Source organism: Halichoerus grypus, chromosome 8 (assembly GCF_964656455.1).
Source record: "Halichoerus grypus chromosome 8, mHalGry1.hap1.1, whole genome shotgun sequence".
In the NCBI taxonomy this organism is placed as follows: Eukaryota; Metazoa; Chordata; class Mammalia; order Carnivora; family Phocidae; genus Halichoerus; species Halichoerus grypus.
The window spans coordinates 105,135,256-105,161,510 of record NC_135719.1 but is presented as its reverse complement, the minus strand read 5'-3'; the positions used below and the strand labels follow the sequence as shown (position 1 = coordinate 105,161,510).

At 43.4% G+C, this 26,255-nt stretch overlaps 1 protein-coding gene across 13 annotated transcripts in view; it reads left to right on the top strand.

The window, feature by feature from the left end:
* TRIM9 (tripartite motif containing 9) overlaps nt 1-25,911 on the top strand; it is a 109,770-nt gene extending 83,859 nt beyond the window's left edge. Inside the window, exons 6-14 of one of the 13 annotated variants that reach the window (XM_036111076.2) lie at nt 819-964; nt 2,628-2,766; nt 14,876-15,064; nt 17,670-17,711; nt 18,121-18,144; nt 19,001-19,304; nt 21,644-21,806; nt 23,053-23,137; nt 23,851-25,911. In XM_036111076.2, the coding sequence (XP_035966969.1) occupies nt 819-964; nt 2,628-2,766; nt 14,876-15,064; nt 17,670-17,711; nt 18,121-18,144; nt 19,001-19,304; nt 21,644-21,806; nt 23,053-23,137; nt 23,851-23,882 (1,124 nt within the window). In that variant the 3' untranslated portion in view covers nt 23,883-25,911. Of the gene's footprint in view, nt 1-806; nt 965-2,627; nt 2,767-14,875; nt 15,065-17,669; nt 17,712-18,120; nt 18,145-19,000; nt 19,305-21,643; nt 22,333-23,052; nt 23,138-23,850 lie in introns of those variants that run through there. The other 12 variants (XM_036111094.2, XM_036111066.2, XM_078053684.1 and 9 more) reach the window with 12 other exon arrangements.
* The last annotated feature ends 344 nt before the right edge of the window (nt 25,912-26,255 follow it).

Sequence of the window (26,255 nt, the reverse complement as noted above, 5' to 3'; positions counted from 1 at the left end):
ATGTCTATGTGTCTGAAGGCTCAACCGCTCTGCAGTTTGAAGTAATAGAAAAGACCCCCAGCACAAAATGGGGACAGGGGCATGTTGTGACCAGTAGTACTGTGGCAGATTCTCACAAAGTCACAAGGACACCTTGACCCTCCCCTGCTGGGCCCCTTCTGCTCCCATACTACCCTCCAGGCTCACAGTTGGCTGTTCTGCACCTGCAGAGAGTGGACCTGAGCTAGCATAGCTACCATGAAAGAATGAGGTCAAGTTCCTCAGAAGTTTTGAAATGGAGAAATCACTGTTTTTATGTCCCTTAGTACTAAGTTTTCAAAAATCCACTGTTGCAGCTACTTACGTGCACAAGACCTTGAGTAGAATCACTGGTAAAACAAACAAACTGCTCAGAATAGGCAGTTCCAAGTTTATACACTGGGGGCCAAGGCTCAGAATAAATTTTATGATACATTTTTCAGCCATGTTATGGGTTACATGGGCTTTAGTGGGCTGGGCTGGAAACCCATCCCCCATTAAAATAGTTCCCTTAAGTATGATGTCTTCGGTGCTCAAGGGGGTGAGAACAGAGCAATTGTCTCCCCAACAGTTAAGGTAAGAAGTGCCACCACGAGTTTGGGAAAAGGCAGCACAGCAGCTCAGGACCCAGTCCCACTCCTAGAGACTCTGGAAGGGATCCAGTTCAGGTCCCCCATGGGCTAGCTACTTAGTCGAGCCTCGTGTTGATCAGGGGGATGTTTCTCATTCCAAGATCCTGAAATGTTCGCAACTCAGCAGAAGCCAGGGTTACACTAATTTCTGTTTAGCTTCCTCTCCAGTCCCAGCAACCCCCATCCTGCAGCTGGAGGAGTGCTGTACTCACAACAACAGCGCTACGCTGTCCTGGAAACAGCCACCCCTGTCCACGGTGCCTGCCGAAGGCTACATTCTGGAGCTGGATGACGGCAATGGTGGTCAGTTCCGGGTAAGTAGAGCATCTGCTACTTGTTAACCAAAGCCAGGGACCACCTCAGAGGACCCATGGTGGGGTCTCAGGCCAAGCTTCCCCACCTCTCCTGAGGCCAGACCATCCTGGCAGGGTCTGCCTGCCCTTCAACTGAGGCCTGCATTCTCCTTGAACCGTCAAAGATGGACGAAGGAGTCTCTGAATAGAAACTGCCCTCCCCTTCTGAAGAGAAGGCCCATGCAGGCCACAAGCTCTGGAGTCCAACTGCTTGCACTCAGATCCGGACTCCACCATTTAGCCATGTGACTGCCCATTTCTCATTTCTTTGAGCCTTCAGGACCTCATTTGTAAAATGGGGGTGATATTAACACATACCACATGCATTGTTAAGAGTCAGTTAGATAATCCATCATATAAAATTCTTAGCATGCCAGGATCCCAGACCCCAGTCTGGTTAGTATCCCACCAGAGAGTTATCATTTTAAGGCTGTGCTTTGAATAAAAATTATTTTTACTCATTACATCAGCATAATGTTGCAGAAGCCTACAGCTAAAGAGGGAGGCACATGCCTAACCTATGCTAAAGATGCATTATGCTACAATTTATTTTAAGCCTTTGAAATGTCATTCTTCCTCCCGCCCCTGTTTCCTCCCCCTTCCCTCTGCACCACGATAAAACCTATACTCCTGTGACTCTGAGTGTAATCTTTGTGACAGTTCCTAAAGTTACCAGTGGAGTTATAGACACAGCATAGAGACCACCCTCTAAGTGGTCCCAACCACCCAACCAGTTTTTACAAATCATGCTGATGGATAAAGAGCTCGGTAGGTGTAATAATATATGTGTAAATGCCAAATTAATAATAATAAGCATAATGCTAACTATAAGCACCCAATTTTAATTTTTTAAACCCTAACCACTAGTAATTACCATTCATTAAGGTGCCAGGCCCATGCTAAATATAAGGTACAATGTTCAACAGTTTGCACACGTGACCTCATTATATGATCATCCTAGCAACCTCATAAACTGGGTATTATTGTCCCCATTTTACATATGAGCAAACTGAGACTTAAAAAGATCAATTAGGGGGGCGCCTGGGTGGCTCAGTTGGTTAAGCAGCTGCCTTCAGCTCAGGTCATGATCCCAGGGTTCTGGGATCGAGTCCCGCATCGGGCTCCCTGCTCAGCAGGGAGTCTGCTTCTCCCTCTCCCTGCCTCTCTGCCTACTTGTGCTCTCTCTCTCTATCTCTGTCAAATAAATAAATAAAATCTTTAAAAAAAAAAAAAAAAAAGGTCAATTAGGGGTGCCTGGGTGGTTCAGTTGTTTAAGCATCCAACTCTCGGTTTTGGCTCAGGTCATGATCTCATGGGTCGTGAAATTGAGCCCCGCAACAGGCCCCACGCTCAGCAGGGAGTTTGCTTGAGATTCTCTCTCTTCTTCTCCCTCTGCCTCTGCTCCTCCCCTCCCCATGCTCTCACTCTCTCTCTCAAATAATAAATAAATAAATCTTAAAAAAAAAATTTTTTAAGTCAATTAAATAGCTTAGTATCCCACAGGATTTGACTCCAGATCAGGCTGCCACCAAAATGCTTGCTCCTGACCACTGAGCGACACTGCATCCCTCGCCCCTCACAAGGGCTGGCATTAAATGGTGGCCTGTTATTTGTTGACCTTCAGGAAGTGTATGTTGGAAAGGAGACGATGTGCACCGTGGACGGTCTTCACTTCAACAGCACATACAACGCTCGCATCAAGGCCTTCAACAAAACAGGAGTGAGCCAGTACAGCAAGACCCTGGTCCTCCAAACGTCTGAGGGTAAGGCCCTTCAGCAGTATCCCTCCGAGCGAGAACTGCGAGGCATCTAAAGTGGCTGGCAAGCCCGGAGGTAACCCCACCACTGCCCACTTTCTGAAGTGTTTCCATGACTTGCTCTGCATTCTGGCACAATGCCGCTGTTCCTCTCCTGCTGTTAGAGAGCCCATGGTATGTGGATGTGATCAAACCAAAGAGTCCACAGCGGCAGTTCAAATGGCCTGGGGCGTCGGCTTCCTTTGATAACACTCTAAATAAGCTGCAGTTGAAGAAGCTGAAAAAAATGAAGGCCTGAATGTCCCCCCGGTGTGTGAAACAAATGTATCTAGGCTCTAGGGCAGGCTCCCTTTCTCCACGACACACATCACTTGCCAATTTTACCCAGATGATTCTAAATTGCTTTGTAGTGCTTGCCTGTTTCTGAGGGTGGGGCCGAGGTTGTTTCCAGCTGTGGATTTGTGTGACTGAACATGTTTCCGATGGGTGTGGGGTGCTAGAGCTGTTCAGAGAGGGCCTGTCGGCCACTCCTGGCTTACCCAGCGCGGACCGCTTCCATCTCACGGCCAAAGCCGAGGCCGGCGGCGCCAGGACTGAGGCTTCCTGTGGGCACCAAACAGGAAATGACCAGCAACTCCGCATTACCTCGCCATTTTCACCTTTGCCCGTCCCTCTAGGCTGGGTTAGGCCACCAAGGGCCACTGTACTAGGTCAAGCCCCAGAGAACTTTCACTTCTTGGCCATACTGTAAATATTTTGGTCATCAGAGTCAAGCCATTCCTCTCGGAAGAGGGGCTTGCCTTTGATGACCAGGTATAACCTCTGAGGATTTTAACATTTTCATTTTAAAAGCAATCACAGCACATGAAATTAAACCTATGAAGAGGTGATTGTGGTCGGTGCCAGAGCATTTTCAGACCTTCTGGGTGTCATTTTAATCATAGAAGTCACCCCCACTGGCATTCCCCATAACTTCCCTCTGCAGAACCAAGTGTGTTGATTTTGTTCAAATTCAAGATGTTAGCTCAAAGAACTGTGGTGGTGTTTTGTTCCCACTTCCCACAAACCTTGGCATGCGCCAATCACCCTTTAAATGGTTCACATGGTTAAAAACAAGCACAACTTCAAATCCCACAGCAAGGTTGACAGGCCCCTAGCCGTAAAAACCGTGCTTGGGGAGCAGTGGTAAGTCTGTGAGGGATGCTATTCAAAGAGAAGGATTCGCTGAAGGAAACATGCCCGCACGACCTATTTCCCATCGGGTTATAGGGATGCGGTAGCTACAGCCTCCCGAATGACCCCTTTAGCAACTTCCCTCTGGGATGACCTCTCTGCCTGAGAGCAGTTGCCTCTTTTCCCGAGTCCCATTGCTAAATGCTAAAGCCCTCCAAGAGTTGCCCACATGCCATGCAGAAGGCCCTTCGTGAGGATGGCCTCGCTTCCCACGTGCGTACCAGGCGGTTTGATTGAAGAGTGAAGTGCATGCCGTCAGAGCAGGGAGACAGTTTGCAGCAATGTTGCTAATATGTATCATGAGACCTACTATTTCTATTCATAATATATCATGGAAATCATATTCTTCCGCTAAAATCAGTTACTAGCATAGCAGCTTGAGCATTCATGTTTCTCTTTTCATCCTGCAGGAGGATGTAGTTTCTCAGTTTCTCTTACTGTTCATAAGATTATGGTGTCTAATAAATTACAGGATTGGAACTGCGATCCCTGGTACCACAGGCACAGGACTGGGGGTCATTTTCTAAACGAAACTAACGGAACAAGTCCTCTTCCAACAAAGAAACTGTACTGTAGAAATTAATTTCCTCCATGAATTTTATATATTGTGTACAAATATAAGGTATGTATCTAAATACAAAGAAAACCTTATCATCGTGTAGATATATCAGTATTCTCTGTTACTGCACAGAAGTGATTTTCTCATGATGAAATAAAGTTCACACACATACTTTCTCCATAACTTTGGTTTGTTCTATTTGTTCCTCCCTCATTCTAACTCATTCACATGGTGAGACAAGGTTTAGAAAGCAAGAAAAAATATATAATGAATAGCTAATTAAAAAAAAAAAAAGATTTGATCAACCTTGTAACAATAGAGAAAGCCTATAGAATTAAAAAATTATATATATTTTTTTGTTTTTTTAGAAATCAGTGAGAAAAATGGCACTGACAGGGTTCAATACATTAACTGAACTTATATAATACTCCATTAATCTTCCTTCCTACAGTTCCTGGAAAGGTTTGCTCTGGAAGTTTGTTTTCTTTGCTGCTCTTGGGGATGGCGTGGCGGTTCATTTCGGCTTTTCTACTGTAACAAGATGTTTTGCGGTCTTCTTAGCAACAGCTAACCCTTTCCCAAAGTTCGAAACAAATGTCTGTATTACAGAAGGGTCCAATTCATACGTGATAGCAAGTCTCACTTGTATGTACATGCATTTAGTCCGAGATTTAAACCACTTGTCACTTATATTCTTTGAATGATCATAAAACCATCTGCTGACTTACAGGTGACATTATGCAGGGGAGATCAGATGTCCACGTTGTTATAAATGCTGATCATTTTTTCCAGAAGCAGTTCTGTTTGTTCATCTACTTACTGGGCCGTGTTTGGTAAAGGCTCACTGTGTGCTACACCGTGGGTGTAGAGGGGTGAGCCGATGTCCCCCCTGCTTGGATGAGCTCACAGTCTAGGAAGAGAGACAGGCCTTAATAGACACACAACTAGTTACATATTTTCAAGTTATTATTACCACTGTGAAGGAAGGAAAGGAGACTAGCAGGAAGACATAATTTGTATCTGGGAATCAGTCAGGAAAACAATGAAAAATAATTTAATTCAATGGAAATTATAAAGAATGTGTTATTAAAAGGGAAAAGGAAAGGAAAATGCATTATCAGATGAGTTCAAGTGTGATTAGTTCCCCGAAAGCAGAGTTCTTGGGAATGTATCTAAGACAGCCATGCACATAAAGCCAGTTGCCGATCTCAACCAAATTACCCTAACTTCAGAAGAAATATAACTGTAAGCAATTAAGAATCTTAATGAAATTTTAAAATGAGGCCCACAACCCCAGTTGTATATAGTTTTAAAGTAATCCATTTAATAGCCATCATGGCTGTGTCACAGTCTTTGAAACCATCTGCAGAAGAATATCCATTATGTAACAAGGCCTTCTTCCCACATAGTTCTGGGGCTTATTCTGTCTAGAGACTCTACTCCTGAAAGAGAATTTTTTTTTAAGATGAAGCTGAGAACAGAATAGGAAATTTTCCTATTTATTTTTCCCTATTTTCCCTCTACCTATCTAAACAGACTTACCTTTTTCTTTTTCTTTGATCTGGAGAGAAAATGAAATAGACCAAAGGTAACATTCCTGGGGCTCAAATAACTCACTATGACTATTAGCTGGCTGAAAAGAGAGGGTTTCTCTCTGATCCCCCTCTCAGGGAGGGGAATGGCTTCACACAATCTTAGCAGAGATGGGAGTCCTTCAGGGGAGTGAGAACATGAAGAGTGGCACCTCTGAGTCTTTCAATACTCTCCCACACAAATCTTTGTTATCTTCCTTGGACAAATTCTTAGAATTGGAATTACCAGACCAAGAAGCATGAACACTTTTAAGGCCCTTGATCTGTGTTTCTCAATTGCTTTCCAGATAGATTTTACACCAGAAACGTATGAATCATTCCATTTTTTAAAATCATCTTAATTCTGCTATTTAGAGTTTAATTTTGACTAACAAGCAGCCCCCCTAAAAGTAAAAGTGTACCTAAAACAGGGCTTTTTAAGTTTATATTTTCATAGAAATCATATTCTGATTGTTTTACATCTAATAGCTACATGTAATAAGTTACAACATATTGCAGGGAAAATGAATATGATCCAAAAAGGAGGGAAGACTTCCCAGAGTATAGAGAGACAGATGGACAGACAGACAGAAACCCAAACACAAGGAATAACTGTATGCAAGGCAAAAACTTCAAAATCGGCCTTGAGCTGACTATGATAACGAAACCTCATTCATTTAAAAACATTAATTGATCACCTCAGTTGTGTCAGGCACCGTGCTGGGCCCAGGATCACGAAGATAACGAGGCATGGCCCCTGCCCCAGAGCTTATGGGCTCCACTCCTCCTCCTCCTTGAGCTCCATGGCACCTGACGCAGAGCACCTAAAACCTATGGTACCTCACCTCTCTGGAACTAAGACATCCACCCTGCAATCTAGATAGTCATCTTACAATCAAGAAGTGACAATGACCTCTGATTGGCAAAAAAAAAAAAAAAAAGAAGACAAAGTTTGGGTGTAGACACTCCTGTGCTGTTCTTACAGCAGGGCCTCTGATCTCCCCCAGTTCTCGCTTATTCTTACTACAGGCATGAGTCCACTGAGCTCATGACCCACTTGGGAAGACCACAGCAGACTAGGAACATCACATTAGAAGAGAGAAGAGAGATTGGTGAGCAGGGAAGGTAACTAGAAAAACAGAGAACAGAACCCCCCCACACACAAAAAAGTCAAAAGATAGCATGGTGCGGCTTGTGTTCTGATTAAGACCTTGTGTTCTGATTAAGAAAGAAAGCATATAATGAATTGTAAAAATATTTCCATCTAACATTTAGAAGTCAGTATATTACCTGGAACCCTTGGTAATGGGTATTAGGTATATCTCAGAAGGCTTTATGGAATCAATACAAAATACAGTCAGAAAACTATTGCAATAAACTCGGTCTCATTTTGTGTCAAGCTTCTAAGAACTTTCTTCCTTGTCCACTAAAAGATTCCATGAAAAATGACAGCCAGCAAATATTTTTAAGGATACTGAAATCCAGTAGAAGAACTGTATAAAAACTATCCATTCTATGTTTCACTATAAGGTCCTAAAGAAAAACCAGGAATTTTTTCTGTTCACCCTAAAACAGCTATAAAGACTTTAGACTATACCTCTGTGCCCACTGCTAATGCAGTTGCTGTTCAGTTGCTGCAATATTCCAGATTTACCCTGTGTATTAATTTCCTTTCGCTGCTGTAACAAATTACTACAAACTCAGTAGCTTAAAACAACCCAAATGGATTACCTTACACTTCTGGAGGTCAGAATCCTAAATGCATTTCACTAGGCGAACAGTGAGGTATCAGCGGGGCTGCATTCCTTCAGGTAGTTCTAGAGGTGAATCTGTTCTCTTTCCTTTTGCAGCTTCTAGAAGCCACCTGTATTGTTGGCTCACGACCCCTTCCTCCATCTGCAAAGCTAGCAATGTAGTGTCTTCCAATCTCTTTCTGACTCTGGGCCTCCTGGTTCCCTTTTATAGGGACGCTTGTAATTACCTTAGGCCCATCTGGATAATCTCTCCAACTCAAAATCCTTACCCTATTACATTTGCAAAGCTCCTTTTGCCATGTAATGTAACAAATTCCAAGGATTATAGGACATGGACATTTTGGGGCAAGCCATTACTGCACCTACCACACTCTAGGAGGAAGTATTATAATTATTATCTCATCCTCCCTTTGGGAAGATTGAGCCTTTGAGAGGTTAAGTGACATGTCAGACCCTGGCCTTCCAGCCTGCACTGCCCAGCACAGTGCACTTCGGTGCTGACATTAGAAGAGTGCTATTTGCACTCAGCTAAAAGGAAGGAAATAGGGAAATCTATCCTAAGTCTGTTTGCTAAGTGGGTGAAAACATCTTGTCCAAATGAAGCAGCATTATGTAGCTGCCTCATGTGTTCATCCAGAAACCCCAGCAAGAAACGGACTCTAACACTTTCAAAGAGTCATGTTAGAATTTTGGTGAAAAAAATAACATTCTTCCTTTAAGAAGGAGGTGTGAAGAGGCTGTCCTTTCCAGCATCAGATCTAAGCTCCTACTCAGGTCCTGTCCTTTTCTTCTGTCTCTGCATCTCCACTTTCTCACCCACCCACCCTCCCTCCCCAGGGTAAGCATTCACCTAGAGAGGCCCTTCTCCCCTGTTGGGATCAGAACATGCTCTTGGCTTGCAGTGACAGGTGGCTGCTTGGGAAAGAAAAGGAATGTCAGAGCCAGATCTGCAAGGTCCTTAAAAGACCCTACCAAATGAGGTCTGGGACTTGGAGCTCTGTTCTGGTTGAAACCACAGAGCCCTTTATTGGCAAAAGCTTCAGCCCTCCAGATCTCAACTGTGAGGAAACTGGAGAGAAGGTAAACGGTGATAAATGGAGAATCGGGCTTTGGACAAGATGTTCTCAAGCATCTTCTTAGTTGAATGTCCACAGGAATCACCTCCCTAACACTTCAGGATTGTCTTCCTTAATGACAATAAAAGGGTTAGGATTTTTGAAACTACATCTTAGAAAATGCTTTCTAAAAGGGGGCATAGAAGATGTTATTCGTAAAATTAAAATGCTTATTTTCCCCTATTAGACTATTAGCATCACACTACCCCTTCCAATGTGATAGCTCCTTCTCCCACACATTGAAAGAAATAACCCAAAGAATATACTGTGGTATAAACAGAATATGGCCCCAGGATAGCCCCAGATGCATCTGTCCAAAATCTCTTTGCAGATATTTTATAGTGATTTTGGAGCAACGTAAGTACTGCACTCTTAAACCCTGATGTAGTAAACCACCCCCGCCCAAGAGAAGCTGTAACCTTGTGGGGGGAGGTGGGGAAGAACCTCATCCAATCTCAGAAGAACAACAGGGAACTCCTCTGCTCACCACTCCCCATGACCAAAATTCCAAAGGGGAGGATGATGCGTTGCATTTCAATCCCTACCACCCCAGTCCACAGAACTGCTCCATTTAGAGGAGAAAGATTCACCCTCACTCAATATGGCTCAGGATTTAAAGAATGATATTAGGTTCATCTGCACAAACCTTGGTCACCCCTGAGACCACCAGAATGTGCCCATAGCCCGTGGCATAAACTTTACTTTTTATGCATTTCCAAGGCACAAAAGAGAAGCAATGGCCTTGTCACTTCCAAAATTTTTTCCCCCGGGAATTGATCCTGCCTGGGTCCCTATCCTGTTCTACCACAGCAGGCAGTGTGACTTGGGATGTGTCCCTTAACCTCTCTGGATTTCAGGAGTTTTTATTTTGTTGTTGTGTTTGGGGGGAGTGTTGGGAGGGGTTTCTTGGTTTGGAGGGGGGTTTGTTTTGTTTTTATTTTTGTCTCCAAAACTATAGACTTAGAGCAGATAACCTCCAAGTTCTTTTCAATTTGTACCCCTGGATTTCTTGTATGGTTTCTCTCTTCAAAATTACTGCTGAAATCCGTTAACTGTTTCAGAAAATGCTATGAACAGGAAAAGACACCTCCTGCCTCCTGCAAGGGTCTTAATAGGTCTTAAAGATCTGCCTATGATACGGAGAATTCAACACTAATAGAAAATAGTTGATAAAGGATCATATAGGGAAGAATATAATGTCCACCAGAGATCATTTTTCCTATGCCTCTGCTTTATTTTTCCTGATTCAGAGCATCAGAGCTCCCAAAACATTATTTAGTTAGAAGAATGTGCATTTCCAAGACAAAATCCTCAAGGTAGGTAAATCATACCTGAACAAATTCGGGTAGATTTTACAAAATCCAAAGTGAGAGGCATGCTAGTTTTCAGAGCCCAGAAAAGAGGGATACTTTGTTCCTTTTAATTTTGACAACATGCTTGACATCCCAGGGAATTTCCTGAATTTTTCCATAGAACTGAATTGGATCCAGACCCTATCTTTGGTTCAGGGGAATATGCTTTGCTGTTGACATTCTGGGGAACAGATGAGTCCTTTGGAATCTGTTGTATCTATTTGAAATGCAAGAATTTTTAGTTCTTCTGATGGTAGTTACTTATAAATAATGCCATGGTATTCTAAATTGGAGTGGAGGATGTGGTGACAGAGTATGCAGCTGTCCCAGGGGTGTTACAAGAGACTATTTCTTCTCTTAAAAGGAATTTTTTCAAAACAGCTTTGTTTCTCACTTCTCAACTGCAGTTAATGCCACACTTAAGAGAGCTTAAAATTCCACCTTTCATTGTAACTTATGTACCAGTTGGACGTAATTTTGCCTTTGGATGCTTATTAGATCATTTAAGGAGACTCAGCCTCCTTCATTCGTCTCTTTAAAATCTTCCCAACAGAAACAAATTATTTTACAACTGGTTTATAATTGAACTGAAACTCATCTTTAATGCTGCTTGTGCAGTTCTTACTGACATAATCTTGTCTTACTGGGCTTTGAAATACAACTGTCTTGCTGGACCAGCACCCAGGGGCTGCCTGAGTTATAAAGCCATTCCCGAGCAGACAAAAAGATAACCAAGAATTCTACCAGTCACAAAGAAAGCTGCATTAGCATACGCTGTCAGAAGGAAGTCCTGTTGGTTTGCTTTTTCTCTTTGAATTCCAAAAATAACACCTCACAGACTGGTGAGGAATATTTCCAAAATATTCTACCACACCACAGAAATCTTTCGTACTCAGTACATGTTGGAATCAGTCAAGAAATTCTGCCCCTAGAAGATTTTCTCTAAATTATTCTTTTTCGTATGGTCAGCTCTCTCTCCAAGTTCCTGTTTCCTAGCTGCTCAGTTTTAATACAACGTCTGGCACATGGTAGGTGTTCAATAAATGTTAACTAACAAACAAATAAAAGAAGTATGTACTGTTAGCCAAACAGGAGTACATCACCTAAACATCCTTTTTTCACCTTGAACCCAAAAGTCAGTAAATAATAAGTGTGATCCCCAGCTGACCCTTGTTTTGATAATTTTTGATGGCTTCTTTTAAGCATGGGCCTCGACTCCAGAATCCAGCCAGTCCCGAGTGGAAAGGGAAAGCAGTCTAGTCAAGGGCAAGAGGAAAATGGTAGCCATTGACCAAGTTGATGGAAAGTGTGCCTTGACACATTCCCATTATGAGCACCGTCCCCACCCCAGTTACAGCTGTGCCTAGAGTGACCACACCAGTGTTCAGCTGGCATTCTACTACTCTTCCCATTGGTCTTCCTTGATAAGCTGCTTTTACTCAGCAAAACTGTTCAGCAGACAGGATCACTGCATGTCATGAAACATGACAGGACATTCAGAATCTTTTAAGGTGCTACTTGTCTTTCTCTAGTGATCTATACATTAAAAATTAATAATAGTAATCCCAAATATTAGCTATGACCTGAAACAGCTTTTGTATCATGTATTTGGCGGGGGGGGGGGGGGGGGGGATAAACCCTGTTCCTATGTTCCTATTTGTCTTGGCTCAGAGAACGTTAATGGCTCAGAAGCCTTCTCCAGATCTCAATATCTCAATAGTTGTGCTTTCAAGGGGAGGTGAGGAAGTGGGATGTAGCCTTCCTGCATCCCATGGGTATAACATAGAATATACCCATGGGTAGTTGTGTGTATGTTCATTGTGAGTTGTGTGACTTGACTAAACCAGGGGGTGGGAATACTATACCCAATCTTGTCTTGGTGTCTTTGGTTCATGTTTTTGAATATGTCCAGTGGGGCAAGACAAGGAGAGTTAAGATTTGAATTTCATAGCATAGAAAAAGGGCTGGAAATAGATTCTTTTTAGCCCAGAAAAGGGAAGATAATAAAGGGGATTGGTGACTGCTGTCAAATACTTGAAGAACTAGTGATCTTGGCCCCAGATAGTAAGGCTACAGTTGACAAGTGGAGTTCCCAAAGGGGTATATCCAGACGAATATAAGCAATAACTGTAAATTGGAGGGGACTGCCCAGAGGCAATGAGTTCCTCAACCCAGGATATTTCAAGGGGAAGCCTGATGAGTGCTCCTCAGATGTGATCAAGCGTCTTCCTCTGAGACTCCTGTAATCTAAGATAATATCAAGTAACATAGATGATTTACAGGCAACTGACCCAACATTTGTACTGTGTGCCCATGGGGGAGGGCATAAAGGGGCACTGCTTATTTAGTCTGGCTGGGATCAGGTGGAAAACACTCTCCCTCTCATAATTCATTCGGAAAGTTTTCATGATGAGGTAAGAAATTTTTTGTAGGAGCTCCTTAGAGAAAATGGGGTAAGAGCCCAGCTGAAGGGGATGGGAGGCCATAGGTGGTGGGGAAAAAAAAGATGGAGATGAAATGGTTGGATAATGTGGGTATTAAATAAGCTTGCCTGAAAAGAGGGCATAGTTCAAAAGTGAGAGGAGTCAAGGAAAATTGGGTCATCAATAAATAATGGATCCACATAAAAGACTAAAAAAAACAATAACTATTTTAGTGTTGAGTTATTAATCCCATGAATAACCACAGTACTCTCAGCCCCCGCCCCACAGAGTGGTGCCATCACCAACTCGGTACTCAGAATAGGAAAGGTGAGTATGTTCCATGATGGCTCAGATATGCTCCCCAGGGTCTGGATTCAGTATACATCTCTTCATTGGTTTTCAGATGATGACTTGAAGGTTCAATACACTCTAGAATTCATTTCACTATGTATGTCCTTTCCCTTAATTTTTAAAGCAACAAGTATTTTCAATATAATGAATTGATTGCTACCACCTGGTGAAAAATACATTTCCAAGCAAATTCTTGTTAACAAAAAATATTTTACTGACATATATATGGCCTTCTCTCCCTAAATGAAGCCCATATCAGTTTGTGGTGCTGTGTTGTGTTTCAAATTTCCCATTAAACTAAAAGACTAATTCCCCCTTGAGACAATTATAATAGGAATCATTTCTGATTTGCCATTTTTGAACAAAGAAATGACCACATATTTCATGTCATCCAAATTATATGAAGTTTAGGTAGAAGAAACTTTGAATATTTATTATTGGGAATACCACACCTTAACTCCATTAAGTAGCAGTTCCTTTTCTCTGAGATCTTTTTCTAATTTTCTTTAAAAAAAATTTCCCAAGGATAAAAGTAAAGCCTGAAAAGCTAACTTTAATGTGGTAAATGCAGAAACTAAAATGGGGCTGACTCTCAGCAATATTCAGTTAAAACTAGCCAATGGCCTTGTTCTGAGCTTTTCGAATAGGATCATGTTACATGCACACACTCCAGTTATTTTGGCTTGAACATGCCCACAATAGCATTTTGATAGGACAAGGATATGTTCAACATGGAGAAGCATGCTGACAGACTCAAACGAGAAAAATATTCCCAGGAGCATCCTCTGGCCACCAAAACAAAATTATTTTTTCAATGAAAAGATAATTCCTTGGCTTTGGACATAGAATATTACTATCATGCCATCTCTCTTTCTTAAATTATTATTGTCACAGTGTGTTCTAAGAAGGTCCTGATTGGTAAAACATCTATCTCTGACCAGACCACCCTGCTGCCTAGAACCAGCTATTGTTTGACAAAAGAGAAAGGAGTGATTTTAGTAATTTAGTGATCTTCATGCCAAACCCAAGTATCTGAAAATAAAGACATTTTTGCCACCCACGCACCTCACCATGGCCCCACGGACCGTTTATTATTAGAAAACCAGAGCTGTCCAAGTGATATCCCTGGGGTCTGATCCTAATTCAGAAACAAAGGTAAGGATCCTTCCCTGATCACTTGTTCAGCCCTGTCTTCCTCTCCTATTCAAAGTGCAAGTGTGGACTGTGTTAGGATGGAAAAATCATTTCATCCATTCAGAAATGGAAAAATACATATAAGTAAGGAAAGGGGAAAATATGGAAAAGCAAAGAATTGGTTAAAAAAAAAATCATCATCTCCTAAATAGAAACCCTTGAAGAAGCCATTGTTGTGCAGGTAATAACTTCCAAGGTAGCTGAAGGGGGTAAAGTATCACTCTTGGTCAACAATGGATAAAATCTACCTCTAAAAGTTTCTAAATTCAACTCTAAAAAATTTAACGAAAAGGAAACCTTCCAAAATGCCTTCAGTAGCACTAAAAAATTGGGAGAAATGAGAGCAATTGTCTGTGATGTTTGAGATGTCCTCTGGTCTTGAGTCCTGACCTGCTAAGAATGCCCTCCCGGCCCCCAAGCCACTTTGGTTTTGTAAATGCCTTGTGGCACTTGCGGGATGGATGAGGCTTTGTGCAAATGCATTGGTAAGGCAGGTCTTGGGGAACCGTGCTCGGGCAGGTAGCAGATTTCTGATCTCTAGTTTGCATTGATCTTACATCTAGACACAGATTCAGAAGAACAGACACTCCCTTTTCCAGTGCCTTCGGAAAGATTGCCGCTCCGTAGAATGAGTCCTTTCTCCTCCACCCTTAATCTACAACCCAGCTTTCCCGGGAGATCCTACTTTGATTTACGATCCTCACCCCACCAGCTGAGCTTGCATTCTTCTTTGCAGTCTCTCAATGCACCGGGTGAGCTGAGCTCGTCTGATCTTTCCCCTTGATCTCTCTGTGCCTTGATGGCATCTCCAAAATACCTGTTTTGTTCTTGCCATTCATGTGCATGGAGAGGGGCAATGAGCTAGTCTCTCTGTCTGTGGCCTGCTTCCCGTATGAGGAGCATTTGGATGCTGGAGCTTTGTGGCGTTCTTGTCTGTGTGGTGTAAGGCCCGACCATCGAGCTGTGGTCAATGTCCAGTGGCATTGGAAAGTGACGAGTGAAGTTGTTCTTTTTGCACCCGCTGGTACCGCCAAGGATGACCCGCTCCGTCATCCCACGTAGTGGCACAGCACGGCAGAGGCGCTGGCTGAGTCTGGAGGTTTGCAACCCTGCTGTATCCAGGAAACCAGCTGTGTCTGGGAGACTGGATCAGTGCATCCAGCCCGCAGTGGTCTGATTAAACATAGACTCAAGAGATCTTTATTGAAAAAATAAAGTAAAAACACACCAACAGCAGAATGCATCCTACAAGGCAGGCAAAGCAGAGAGCAGATATGAAAGTATTTTCTGCAAAAGCCTGTGCTCACTGGTCGGACAGCCCCGCTCATGGCGGATTTTTTCCTAGCCACGGGCAGGGACCATCACTAGCCAAATTAGAAACCCTTAACCGGCCTAAGGGCCAAAGATCCAAGTCGTGGCTAAGGCTGGCTTCCCCCAAGTTTCCCACAGCCAAGCAGGTTGTGACAGGGCTTTAGGTTGATTTCAGGGAAGCTAGACATGCGTTACTGTGCAGTCGACTGTCTGGCCAACAGAATCCTAAAACATCTAAGATGCAGACCTATTTGATCTCTTCAGGACTATATTGTAATCGTGGATACACGTGATGCACATTTCACATTTCCAAAGGTTTCTTTTGTTTTTTATTTTATTCTTTTTGCTCATCCCACATCCTGGAATGAAGAAGGCCACAGCATGACAGTGCAAAAAGGATGCAGGGACTTGAAGCTCTCTTTAAAATGACATTTTTCTTTGTGCTTTTACGTTTCTTATTGTTTTTCTGTGCACCACTGGCTTTCGAACATGCTTTGTTATGGAACTCTTTTCACTTGTGTCCAATGTACTGAAATACTGTTACAGTCTTTGTAATGTATATTGTCTCAAGAATAAAATGAAATGTGGGTCGGGGGAGATGTGATGGCTGTATTTAACAGCATTGTTCTAGTTGTACCATCGACTCTTAAATGTATGGTGGTATGTTTTCAATAGCGTAAAAAGATTTCAGAACGCTGAACGTTTCAGAACGTTTTGAAAAAGACTTGCAGAAGGCATGATTCATTTAAAATTTTTAAAAGCCCTATTCAGATTCTATAAATTCATTTCCAAAGCGGGATATGAGATTCAGCTTTAAAACTCCTTGTGTTCAGTCCTCACTACACTCTAACCTGTGAATAGGAATTTTAAAGTGATAATCGGTAGAAGCTAAACATAAAAATCAGCCATGAGTTAGGAGAAAATGATTCTTTTGTATGTGAATTCATCCCAGAGTAAAATAAACAAAAGTAAGGACATACCTTTCAGTTTTGTTTTTTGATTCAATCATTAGTCCTTTTTTTAAGGTAAGTTGCTGTATTAATTCTAAAGTTCTTTTAATTCAGTGTATTATCCTTCAATTGTTTTAGAAATTAGTGTATAAAGGCCTTACAGAGTTAAAAAAAAAAAATTAAATGATCCCCTCTAGGGGATACCCCAGCGCTCATCAAAAATACATTTTCCAGATCAGTCCCCAACACCACTTGAAACTATAGTTCATACACCTTTGAACATTTTAAGACCACCCAATCCAGCTTCTCATGGGATCCAGATCTTGAGAAAGGAGGGGTGGAAAAGTTCCACAGGTGATTCTAATATCTCCCTGAGACCATCCTACCTCCACGAGAGCCCCCTCCCCTCCCTTAGGTGAGAAGAACTGATGTAGTAAAAATGATCTAAGAAGGAGATGAAGTCATTTGTTTCACTACATTTAATTCATGTCATTATTAAAAATTATCAGATGTTTTTATTAGCATATACATTCTATGTTCAGTCACACATATACGTGTCATTTAACTTGGGCCCAAGTCACGACAAAGGTCTTCTGGTTCCCACCAGAGTTAGAAGTGCATGGAATAGTGATATAGAACAGAATTATTATCAAGATCCAGTGATTTCTCCTTCTCAATTGGATGAATTTTTCTTACTTTTATTTTATTTATTTATTTATTTATTTATTTATTTATTTATTTATTTTGCTTTCCTCCAGCCCCGAATTTTTCCCATTTTTAAACAGTAAGCTTTCTCTTTAATACGGAAACTTCAGTGGAAAAGATTGAGCTTGGGGGCTGATAAAAACTTAAGCTGTATAGTTTAGAATCCACTGGGGAGGATTTATTAGATGGAAAAAAAATGCACTTTCGGCTTTGAAAGAGCAAGAGAAACCATTTTTACCCAGCAAAGTTAACTAATATAAAAAGGGCTTTGGTTTTTCATGAATCAGGCCTCTGGTGACTCTTTTCAGCTGGTGCTTTTTAAGTGTATACAAATACTGTTGATCCACCTGGTTGCCGCTTCATAGCTTTGATGTGTAGTATCTCTTTATAGGATGCAGCTTTGAGCCGCAGTCTGCACCTTACTCTCAGTTAGGCAAGTACACCTATATCGTGATTGTCATCTTCTACTTGTGTGATTGGCATGCTCAGTATCCTCCACCAAGTAAACGGCAGCAGCTTACTGTATGTCAATAAAATTGTCTAATTGTCATGAAAATCCCGTTATAACACTGCCCCAATTCCTTAGAAAAGCGTATTTTTAAACTTTATACCTAAAAGAGGATTACATTTCCCCCCAGTTTTCTCATACGTCAATGCAGAGCACTCTTTACGAGCGCTAACGTGGGTTAAGGTACAAGTCAGACCAACAGTTGTAGTGTTTGTAGTGTTTGAAATTGAGCCCTTTTTTGGTATTAGTCTATCAAAAGCGACGTGTTTTCTTATCAGTGTCAATTTTGCTTCCTGTTTCTCTCTCCCATGCCTTTCACTTGGAATGACAACAGTTGACATTAAAAAGCTGTTGGCAGGTATGGAATAACCTTATTCTGTTACAAATAGCAAAGACCAAAGTGCATGTGAGGTGGCTCACAGGTTCAATAGATCAGCAATGACATCTCTCCAGAGTGTGTTATTGGTAGGCGGCATCTAGAACTTGGGTCGTAACGATGTGTGCAAAGATGTCATTCTGTCTTCACCTAGCGTCCAAAATACCTACTGCTCCAGCAAAGTATGTTCCATGTTAGCGTTAGGAGTAACATGCAAACTGTTATTTTTAAGGTACGAAGGAAGCGACCTGTCTCATGTCCAAAGTCACAGTCACTCATGAAAATTAGGTCATGTTGCCGATAGCTTTGCAGCCTCTGAGCTTCCACTAGCGCTGAGGAAGTTTTCAAAACGACTAGATGTCAGCACTCCTGCCGAGGGGCTATTTCCTGGTTTCACTCAGTGTGTTTTATCCCTCCCCCATCTAGGACTGTAGATCCTAGCCTCCCCGCCTCAGGGTTACACAGGCATCTTAGCGCACCCTCTCCCTTTATGTCTCTGGTGTACTGTTGTCCCAGTCACCGGGTGAAGGGACTTGCACCTTCCAAAATCGATGCCACTTCACTCCCGGATCACCTGGTTGGGAGTGCAGTCTGAGTCAGGTAACCCCTGCTGAATCGGTCTTGTGTCCTCCGTCTGCTTCTGGGTGCAGAGAGTACCACCTCCCAGGACGTGGCCCCTGTCTGCTCACTCACAGCCCCCCGTGGCCCCGGACACCTCCTTCCTGCATGGCAGCATGAAAACGGGACACGACACTCCTCCCCCGTGCAGGGGTGTGTTGCGGTACACAGGGCTCTTCGGGTCCGCCTCGGTAACCCCGCTCCCTTCTCTTGTTCCCAGTGGCCTGGTTTGCTTTCGACCCCGGTTCGGCACACGCTGACATCATCTTCTCCAACGACAACCTGACTGTGACCTGCAGCAGCTACGATGACCGGGTGGTGCTGGGGAAGACCGGCTTCTCCAAGGGCGTCCACTACTGGGAGCTAACCGTGGATCGCTACGAAAACCACCCTGACCCTGCCTTCGGCGTGGCTCGCATCGACGTGATGAAGGATGTGATGTTAGGGAAGGACGACAAAGCTTGGGCAATGTATGTGGACAATAACCGGAGCTGGTTCATGCACAACAACTCGCACACCAACAGGTACCCGGCAGCCCCCAGACCGAGCCTTCTTCACGTTGGCTTCTGGTAAAAAACGAGAGCCCGAGTTCCAGGTCCTAGTAAATAGACAACATTGAGGCAGCCAGGCAGGTGGTCTTCAGTAAGTGGCACAGGAGTTCTACTATTCTTACCTGACGCTTTCTCAGTGGTTAACTGATGGATTGAGGGATTTTTTTTTTTTTTTTTTTTTTTTTTTGCGTAATGCCAGAAACGTGAGCCCTTTCCTAGGCCCTTCACCGTGGCTAGAAACTGAGACTCCCCATGCATATCCATCCCAGGAAAACATGCCAGGATTGTAAAATCCAGACCTACAACTTACCAGGAGAGCCGTTTAGTTTTTCTGAACCTTCGTCTCCAAATCCACCCAATTAGGATAATAATATTTTTTCTGGACAGGAGTGTTCTCCAGATTAAATGAGATATGTGAAAATGCCTCACATCAGAGGCAGCTGAAAACAGAAGCCATTGTTCTTCTCGTTAGGACTATTATCGTTACCACTGCCCACGATAGAAGCCACGCACTGAACTAGATCTTACGGATGCCAGCTTGGATAGCTTTAGAATTTGTAGGACCCTTATTATCATATAAATTCAGAACATCCAGTTTGCTGGGGAAGGAGAACATAGTAATCTCCTCAGGTTTGCCTCTAACACCAAAATATAGGCAATTATCATTTAACCCAAATTATATTTTTTTTTCCCTAGACTTCCTTTTTCATTTGGTTTGCCTAAGTCGAGAGGTGTCTTGCAGGGATCCTCATCCACCTTATTCTCAAAGATTTTTTCTAAGATACACTCTCTTTGGTGTTTTGAGGAAAAAAAAAATACAGCTCTATCCAGTCAGATCAAGAGGAAAGTGAGGCTGGCAGTGGTAGGCTGGTGGACTGCACTGTCTCAGCTTTTTCTGGAAGGTCATCACTGCTCCTTCTCTAGTCGGTAGGATTCCTAGGACCTCCACTTCCCATTCCCTTGGACGTTTTCTATGCACGTCCATCCAGGTGTGTGTTGTTCATTATCACTTAAAGTGAACACGCATACCATTTCAGCCTGATATCAAATGCTACTAGGTGTAGACAAACAGTCATCTTCGGTGATTTACATTTGCAGGAGCCCTCAGTCACCAGATCCCTAATGCCATTCCCCCATGTACCGCACTCACTTTTCCCTTCTAGCTTCTCTAGTTTGGAGTGAAGGAGTAAATAATACCACGAGTGTCACACTATGCAAAGAAACACATTCTTAAAGCTGAACATGTCTGCTTGCGTGCAAACTGTGCTGTCATTGTTGAAGTTGTGAATTAACCAGATGCGATTTATAAACCTGTCTTTTAACGACTGTGTACAGTCTGTATTCTGCATGCCAGGGGGAAAGGACAACACTTACCCAGTTTCTGTGCTCTGCTGAGATGAGGATGAAGTTCAATATTGCTAGACCTCAAAGAGTTGGGGGGTACGGCAAATCTGATCGTCCCATGTTAATGGCTTTTGTGAAACCATCAATTGAAGCATAAGACATAATTTGCTTTAAAATGACATTTCAATGCAGGTTCTTTAAAAATCACCCCTCCATTTTCCACGATATAATTGTTTCGCTTTGCAGGGGAGAATCCTCTCAGATGTTGTCATTTTTTAGAGAGCCTTCTCAATTTAAACTCCGCATGCCCAAAATTAACATCTTTCTGGAACGAGTTTTTTCTATTAAATCGGTAGCATAAGGCCCCACATCCAATTTTTCATGCATATGCTTTCGATTCAGCGTAAGTGCTTCTTTATTTTGACTTTCAAATTAAGTCATTTTGGAGTTGATGTTTAATTCCCACCATTTGTGCCAAGTGCACGACATAGCTGCAGACGGAGCTCTGATAGCCCAAAGCCGACTTTTTTTTTTCTTGGACTTGAACGATTCGTTTTCTACTTCCACGGCTCAGAGGTAGAGACCCTCTGGGAATGAGTTCACTGTGAACGCCAGCAGAGCAGGATGGTCGAAACTATATTCTCAACAGGGGGCGATATCTCCCGGGAGTGAAAGTTAGTGTGTGGGGGGTAAGCAAAAAAATTTTACTCTTTTTATTTACAAAACACAGATATACACACAACACGTAAACAGATACCGAGTATATCTGTGGTAATAAAATGATATGTGAGGAGGGGTGACTAGGGGAAAAAAAAAATTACTTAAAAACGCTCCTGGGGTGTGGGGAACGATATTTTTAAACAGGCTGAGAAATACTAGTTAGAACAAAAGGGATTGTACACTGAGTACAAAGAGGGGAGCTTCTAGAATGAAGACAAGTGAAACCCAGTTGTTTTCTTTTCCCACAGAACCGAGGGAGGGATCACCAAGGGGGCCACAATCGGGGTCCTCCTCGACTTGAACAGGAAAACCTTGACCTTTTTTATCAACGACGAACAGCAGGGTCCCATAGCCTTCGAGAACGTGGAAGGCCTGTTCTTCCCGGCGGTGAGCCTGAACAGGAATGTGCAGGTAAGCGCCGTGCCCCCCCGCCTCACAGCAGCTTCTGCCCGCTCTGCTTCAAAGGCTGCCCGCGGGGGGTACGTTAGCCCCTGAGAGAGGGAAGCCAACCGTGTAAGGCCCAGACTGAGACCCGGAGGAAAGGAGAGGGGAAAGGGACCAACGTTGACAACTGAGATGATCCCAGATCAGCATCAGCCCCTTCGTTAAGCTTGGACACAGTCTCACTCACAGCAAGTGGGAGATTGGAACTCAGTTCACGGTTTGCTCTTGATCAGCCCTGAGGCCTAGTTTCATCCCTAGTAGGAATGAAACCCTTGAACCAGCTGGCTTGAAAACAGAAGGAATGACTTATGCAGAGCTCCATGAGCGCCCCAGAGGTGAAGGTATGAGATGGAAGTATTAGCACCGTTACCAGAAAGCCTGAGCATCTTCTCTGCACTGTTCCTCAGTTCCGTTAGGTCCTGGGGCTAGAGAACAGTCCCCGCCTGCGGGCTACTTACTTACAATTTACTGCAAAAGGCAAACAGGTTCTTCTCATGCATTCATTCAACAAATAACCACTGAGTGCCTTTAATATGTCAGGCACTGTAATTATAATTATTATAGGCATTGTTGTTTATCAGTGAAAACAAAACATAAAAATCGTGCCCTCGTAGAGCTCGCATTTGAGTTATGGGAGATAGGATCAATAATAAGCGCAATGACCGTGTTAATGATATACATGCTAGAAGGCAGTAAGTGCAAGGGAGTCGAGGCCGAGGGCAGGGCGGGGGGGTGGGGGTTGGGGGTGCGGGGTGGGGAGGGCAGCAGTCGTCTCAGCCAGGGCGCTCCGTGTGGGTGGGCCTTATTACCGTCCCAGGTGAGCTGGGCCCTGGAGGCAGTGAGCTGTGTGGAGCTTTCCAGGCAGAGAGACCAACCAGCACAAAGTTTCTAAGGCGTGAGGGGCCTCAGGGGAGCAAGGCGGGGCCAAGGGCCCCTGGCTGGGGTGAAGACCAGAGCCGCGGGGCGCCCTGCGGGGCACTGCTAGGCTGGTCTCTCCCTGCCCTTCTCCGCTGGAGCTCTCATCAGCTGCGCACCATTCGGCAGACAGCTGCAGGCCGTGGGGATCATAACCCTGCAGGTGTTTTTTCTTCTGTTCAGAACCGTAGTCTTGGGAGCTATAAGAAAAAAAAGAAAACCATTGTTGTTTATCAGCATGTGCAGTAAAAGTGATTGCAACCCAGTGACCTCTGCCCTTCTCTCTTCCTGCGACTAGATGGGGTTTTCTGGGAGGCTGAAATCTAATCTCTCAGAGTTCAGCCTCTACATTGGAAGAAAGGAACCCATAAATTGTCATAGACGTGAGTCTTAGAAAAACCTCCTTCAAAGTCTTCCCCTTTTTCAGCTGTTTCCCCTTCCAAAGAATATTGTCCTCGATGGTCTTCAGTGGTTTCCAGGATGTTCTGAGTATCCTTAGAGAAAGACTCTGGGGCTGGGGAGACAGGGACGAGAAGGGGAAGGACAGTAGAGCATGAGACACTTCCGGCCTCATCCATGCAACTGTCCACCGAGGTGCGAGGCTGCACAGGAACCGGGGACAGTACCCCTGCCCGTGTTTCTTATACTTGGCAATCGTCTATTCATCCCCCAAACGGAAGCCTCATCCTAATCGGAGTAACTAGTAGTGGACACGTGGTAAGAGAAGGGTTCTCCGCTCACCGGTTCTCTATCCATGGATTTGGCATTGTCACTGCGCCCTCACCAACAGGCCCTGCCACCTGCAGATCAATGCCTGTGTCTTCAGTCAGAAGGAACACAGCCTTCCCAGGATCCTTAAAAGAGGCAGGTGGATGAGAACCATATTATCAAGATTTGGGAAGCCCCCACGGTGGCCAGGCTCTTAGCACAGGCAGAATTCTACAAGAATTCTTCTTTAACATCTACTAAAATAGACGTTAAAGAAAGGGAACAGGTCCCCTGCTGAATCAGGAGCACACCCACTGTGCCCCCGGGGAGGGGCAGATGCAGGGAGGGTTCTCGCGGTGCCTCCAGGACTCACAGTCTCGTCCCCCAGGTCACGCTTCACACCGGGCTCCCGGTCCCTGACTTCTACTCCAGCAGAGCATCAATAGCCTAAGGATGGGCTGTGGAGGCGCCAGCTGCCCGTCCTTACCTCCGTCCTTACCTCCGCCTGAGAGAGCGAGAGCAGGAGCTCAGCCAGCATGTGGTGGGATGCCGGAGAGCTGGAAGCAGAGGGGGAGGAGGAGAGAAAAGCTGGTCCCCACGTGCTCACACCCCACAGCGCTGCTCCACCCCTTCCTTTCCAGCCTCTCTCCTGTTCTGATGCCTGCGTTCACTTCTGCGTCCAGTCCAGCAACTCTAACCAACTAAGGACCTAGACCGCCCACCCTGTCACTTAGTTTCCACTCCCAGATTTTGCTTTTATTTTACATAAGTTTTTTTATGTAGGTGAGTTATATTTTGTTTCTTTTCTGATCATGTTATTAGTGACTTACTGAACTGTTACTGCCAAGAGAATCTTCTCCTGATAACCTTTTTCTTAAGCTTTCTGACAAAGAGGTCGTAGAGAGAGGTGGGGAAGAAGTAGTTGAATTCAGAGCTTGCAGTTTACCTCCTAGAAGGTTCTTGCCATTACCTCTCGTGCAGTGTTAGCCCTGCATAGCTAATCTTTGTGAGGTGGGCAGAGTGAATGCAGCATCGAGAAGTTTTACTATCCATTGACGCACAAAAATAATAGCCAAATGGCTACACAAAGGTTCACCGCAGGCAGGATCATTAGGAGAGCTGGGTCATTGAATCAAACTAGAAAGTCTCTAGACAGAGGCAGACCAGGGGGTTTATGATTTGGTTCATTCATTTAACACAAGTTTTTAACTGAGAACCTACTATGGACCAGGCACTGTTCTAGACACTGGAGACACAGTGGTGAACAAACAGGTGTGCTTCCCGCCCTTCTGGAGCTTACGTTCTCATAGGAGAGCAAACCAAAAATAAGACAATTACAAATTATTATAAGTACTACAAAGTATATAAACAAGGGGCAAAGAGGCTCATTGGCAAGATCTCTCAGTTCCCCAAGAATGATGTTAAAATCTCCCAATTCTGGCCATGGCACCAGAAACATGCCAACTCAATGCCTTTTCAGCTATGCTATTTTAATTATGGTACCTGCTGCCATTCATCACAGAGCCCTCCTTTGGCAGAAATGATGTCAGCATTCTTATTTGTTAATGCTGCAACGACACTAAGCCTTAAATATGAATGTGGAAAAAAAAAATAGTGACCAGAGAGAGAACCCATTTTCAGTAATGGGGGATCTTAATTTGCAGTCCACGGCATCCCCATTCTCAGGATAAACTCACTTGTCTCCATGTATATCTGTGCCTGTTACAAATGACAAATCCATCCACTCTGCTGCCATTCACAACCTAACTTTCTGGAGTAGTTCAAATAATGTTTGGAAGAAAATGAAATTGTATGTCATTGCTGTGACTGATAGCAGAACGATAATTCTTATTACTTCTCTATAGAGATAGACTTACACAGTTACCCTTCAGATTCTTTAGTTTGACATGAAGTTTTAGAAAATGTAGAACATGGAAAAAAAGGTTCTGATTAGTTGTCTAAATACTTGCCAGTGGGCCAAGAAATTCCGCATGAAAAAACAAGAGTAACAGATAAAAGAGAAGTGGTAGGATGGGAAAGCTAACAAACTAAAGTTTTGGCAAAAAGTAATACATGTAAATAGCTAATTATTTCCTTTTGTGCTTTATTTAGCTCATCTCTATCAGTTACAGTGTTTTTCTAGTTACGTGTACCTAATTTATTGAATGGGTGCTATCCTGTTTATGTCCATCTTGGTGTCTTGGCTACAGAAAAACTGTTGCAGGGCAACACTAGTTTGATATTTGATTTACTCTCCAATGAGACTCGATGGCTGGGCCGCTGTAGACTCATAGTTACTCTTGTTCTTTATTAAATTCATCCTGCTAAGTAGATTTCTAGTGACTTGTAACACCTAGTTTACACAGAATTGCCGTTGTAGATGCATACAGCTACTGTACTAGAAAAATGGATATTTCTGGTGTGCCAATAAAAGATTTTTATGAGAGAATCGCATATGTCTCTTTAAAATTTCTTAGTTTTTGCCTATTTGGGATGACGATTCATCTTTGTCAGCGCAATATGTCTTCAGCCAAGTGTGATTGGAAAGTCCCCCAGAGTTCTTGAAAGTACTTGGTCCTCAGCTGATTTCCTTGGGAGCACGGACACTGTCTCCTGGTGGTACCTACCTCCTGAATCTTAACTTAGTGAGAAACATCTATAGTTTAGATGCTGTTTGGGTCTCCTTCCAAATCTTAGGAACTTACTTTCACAAACCTGCTCCTGAAAAAGGCCATAAACTTGTACTACAAAGTATAGTGTCACTGCCTTTTTCAAATCTGGTTCCTTCAACAT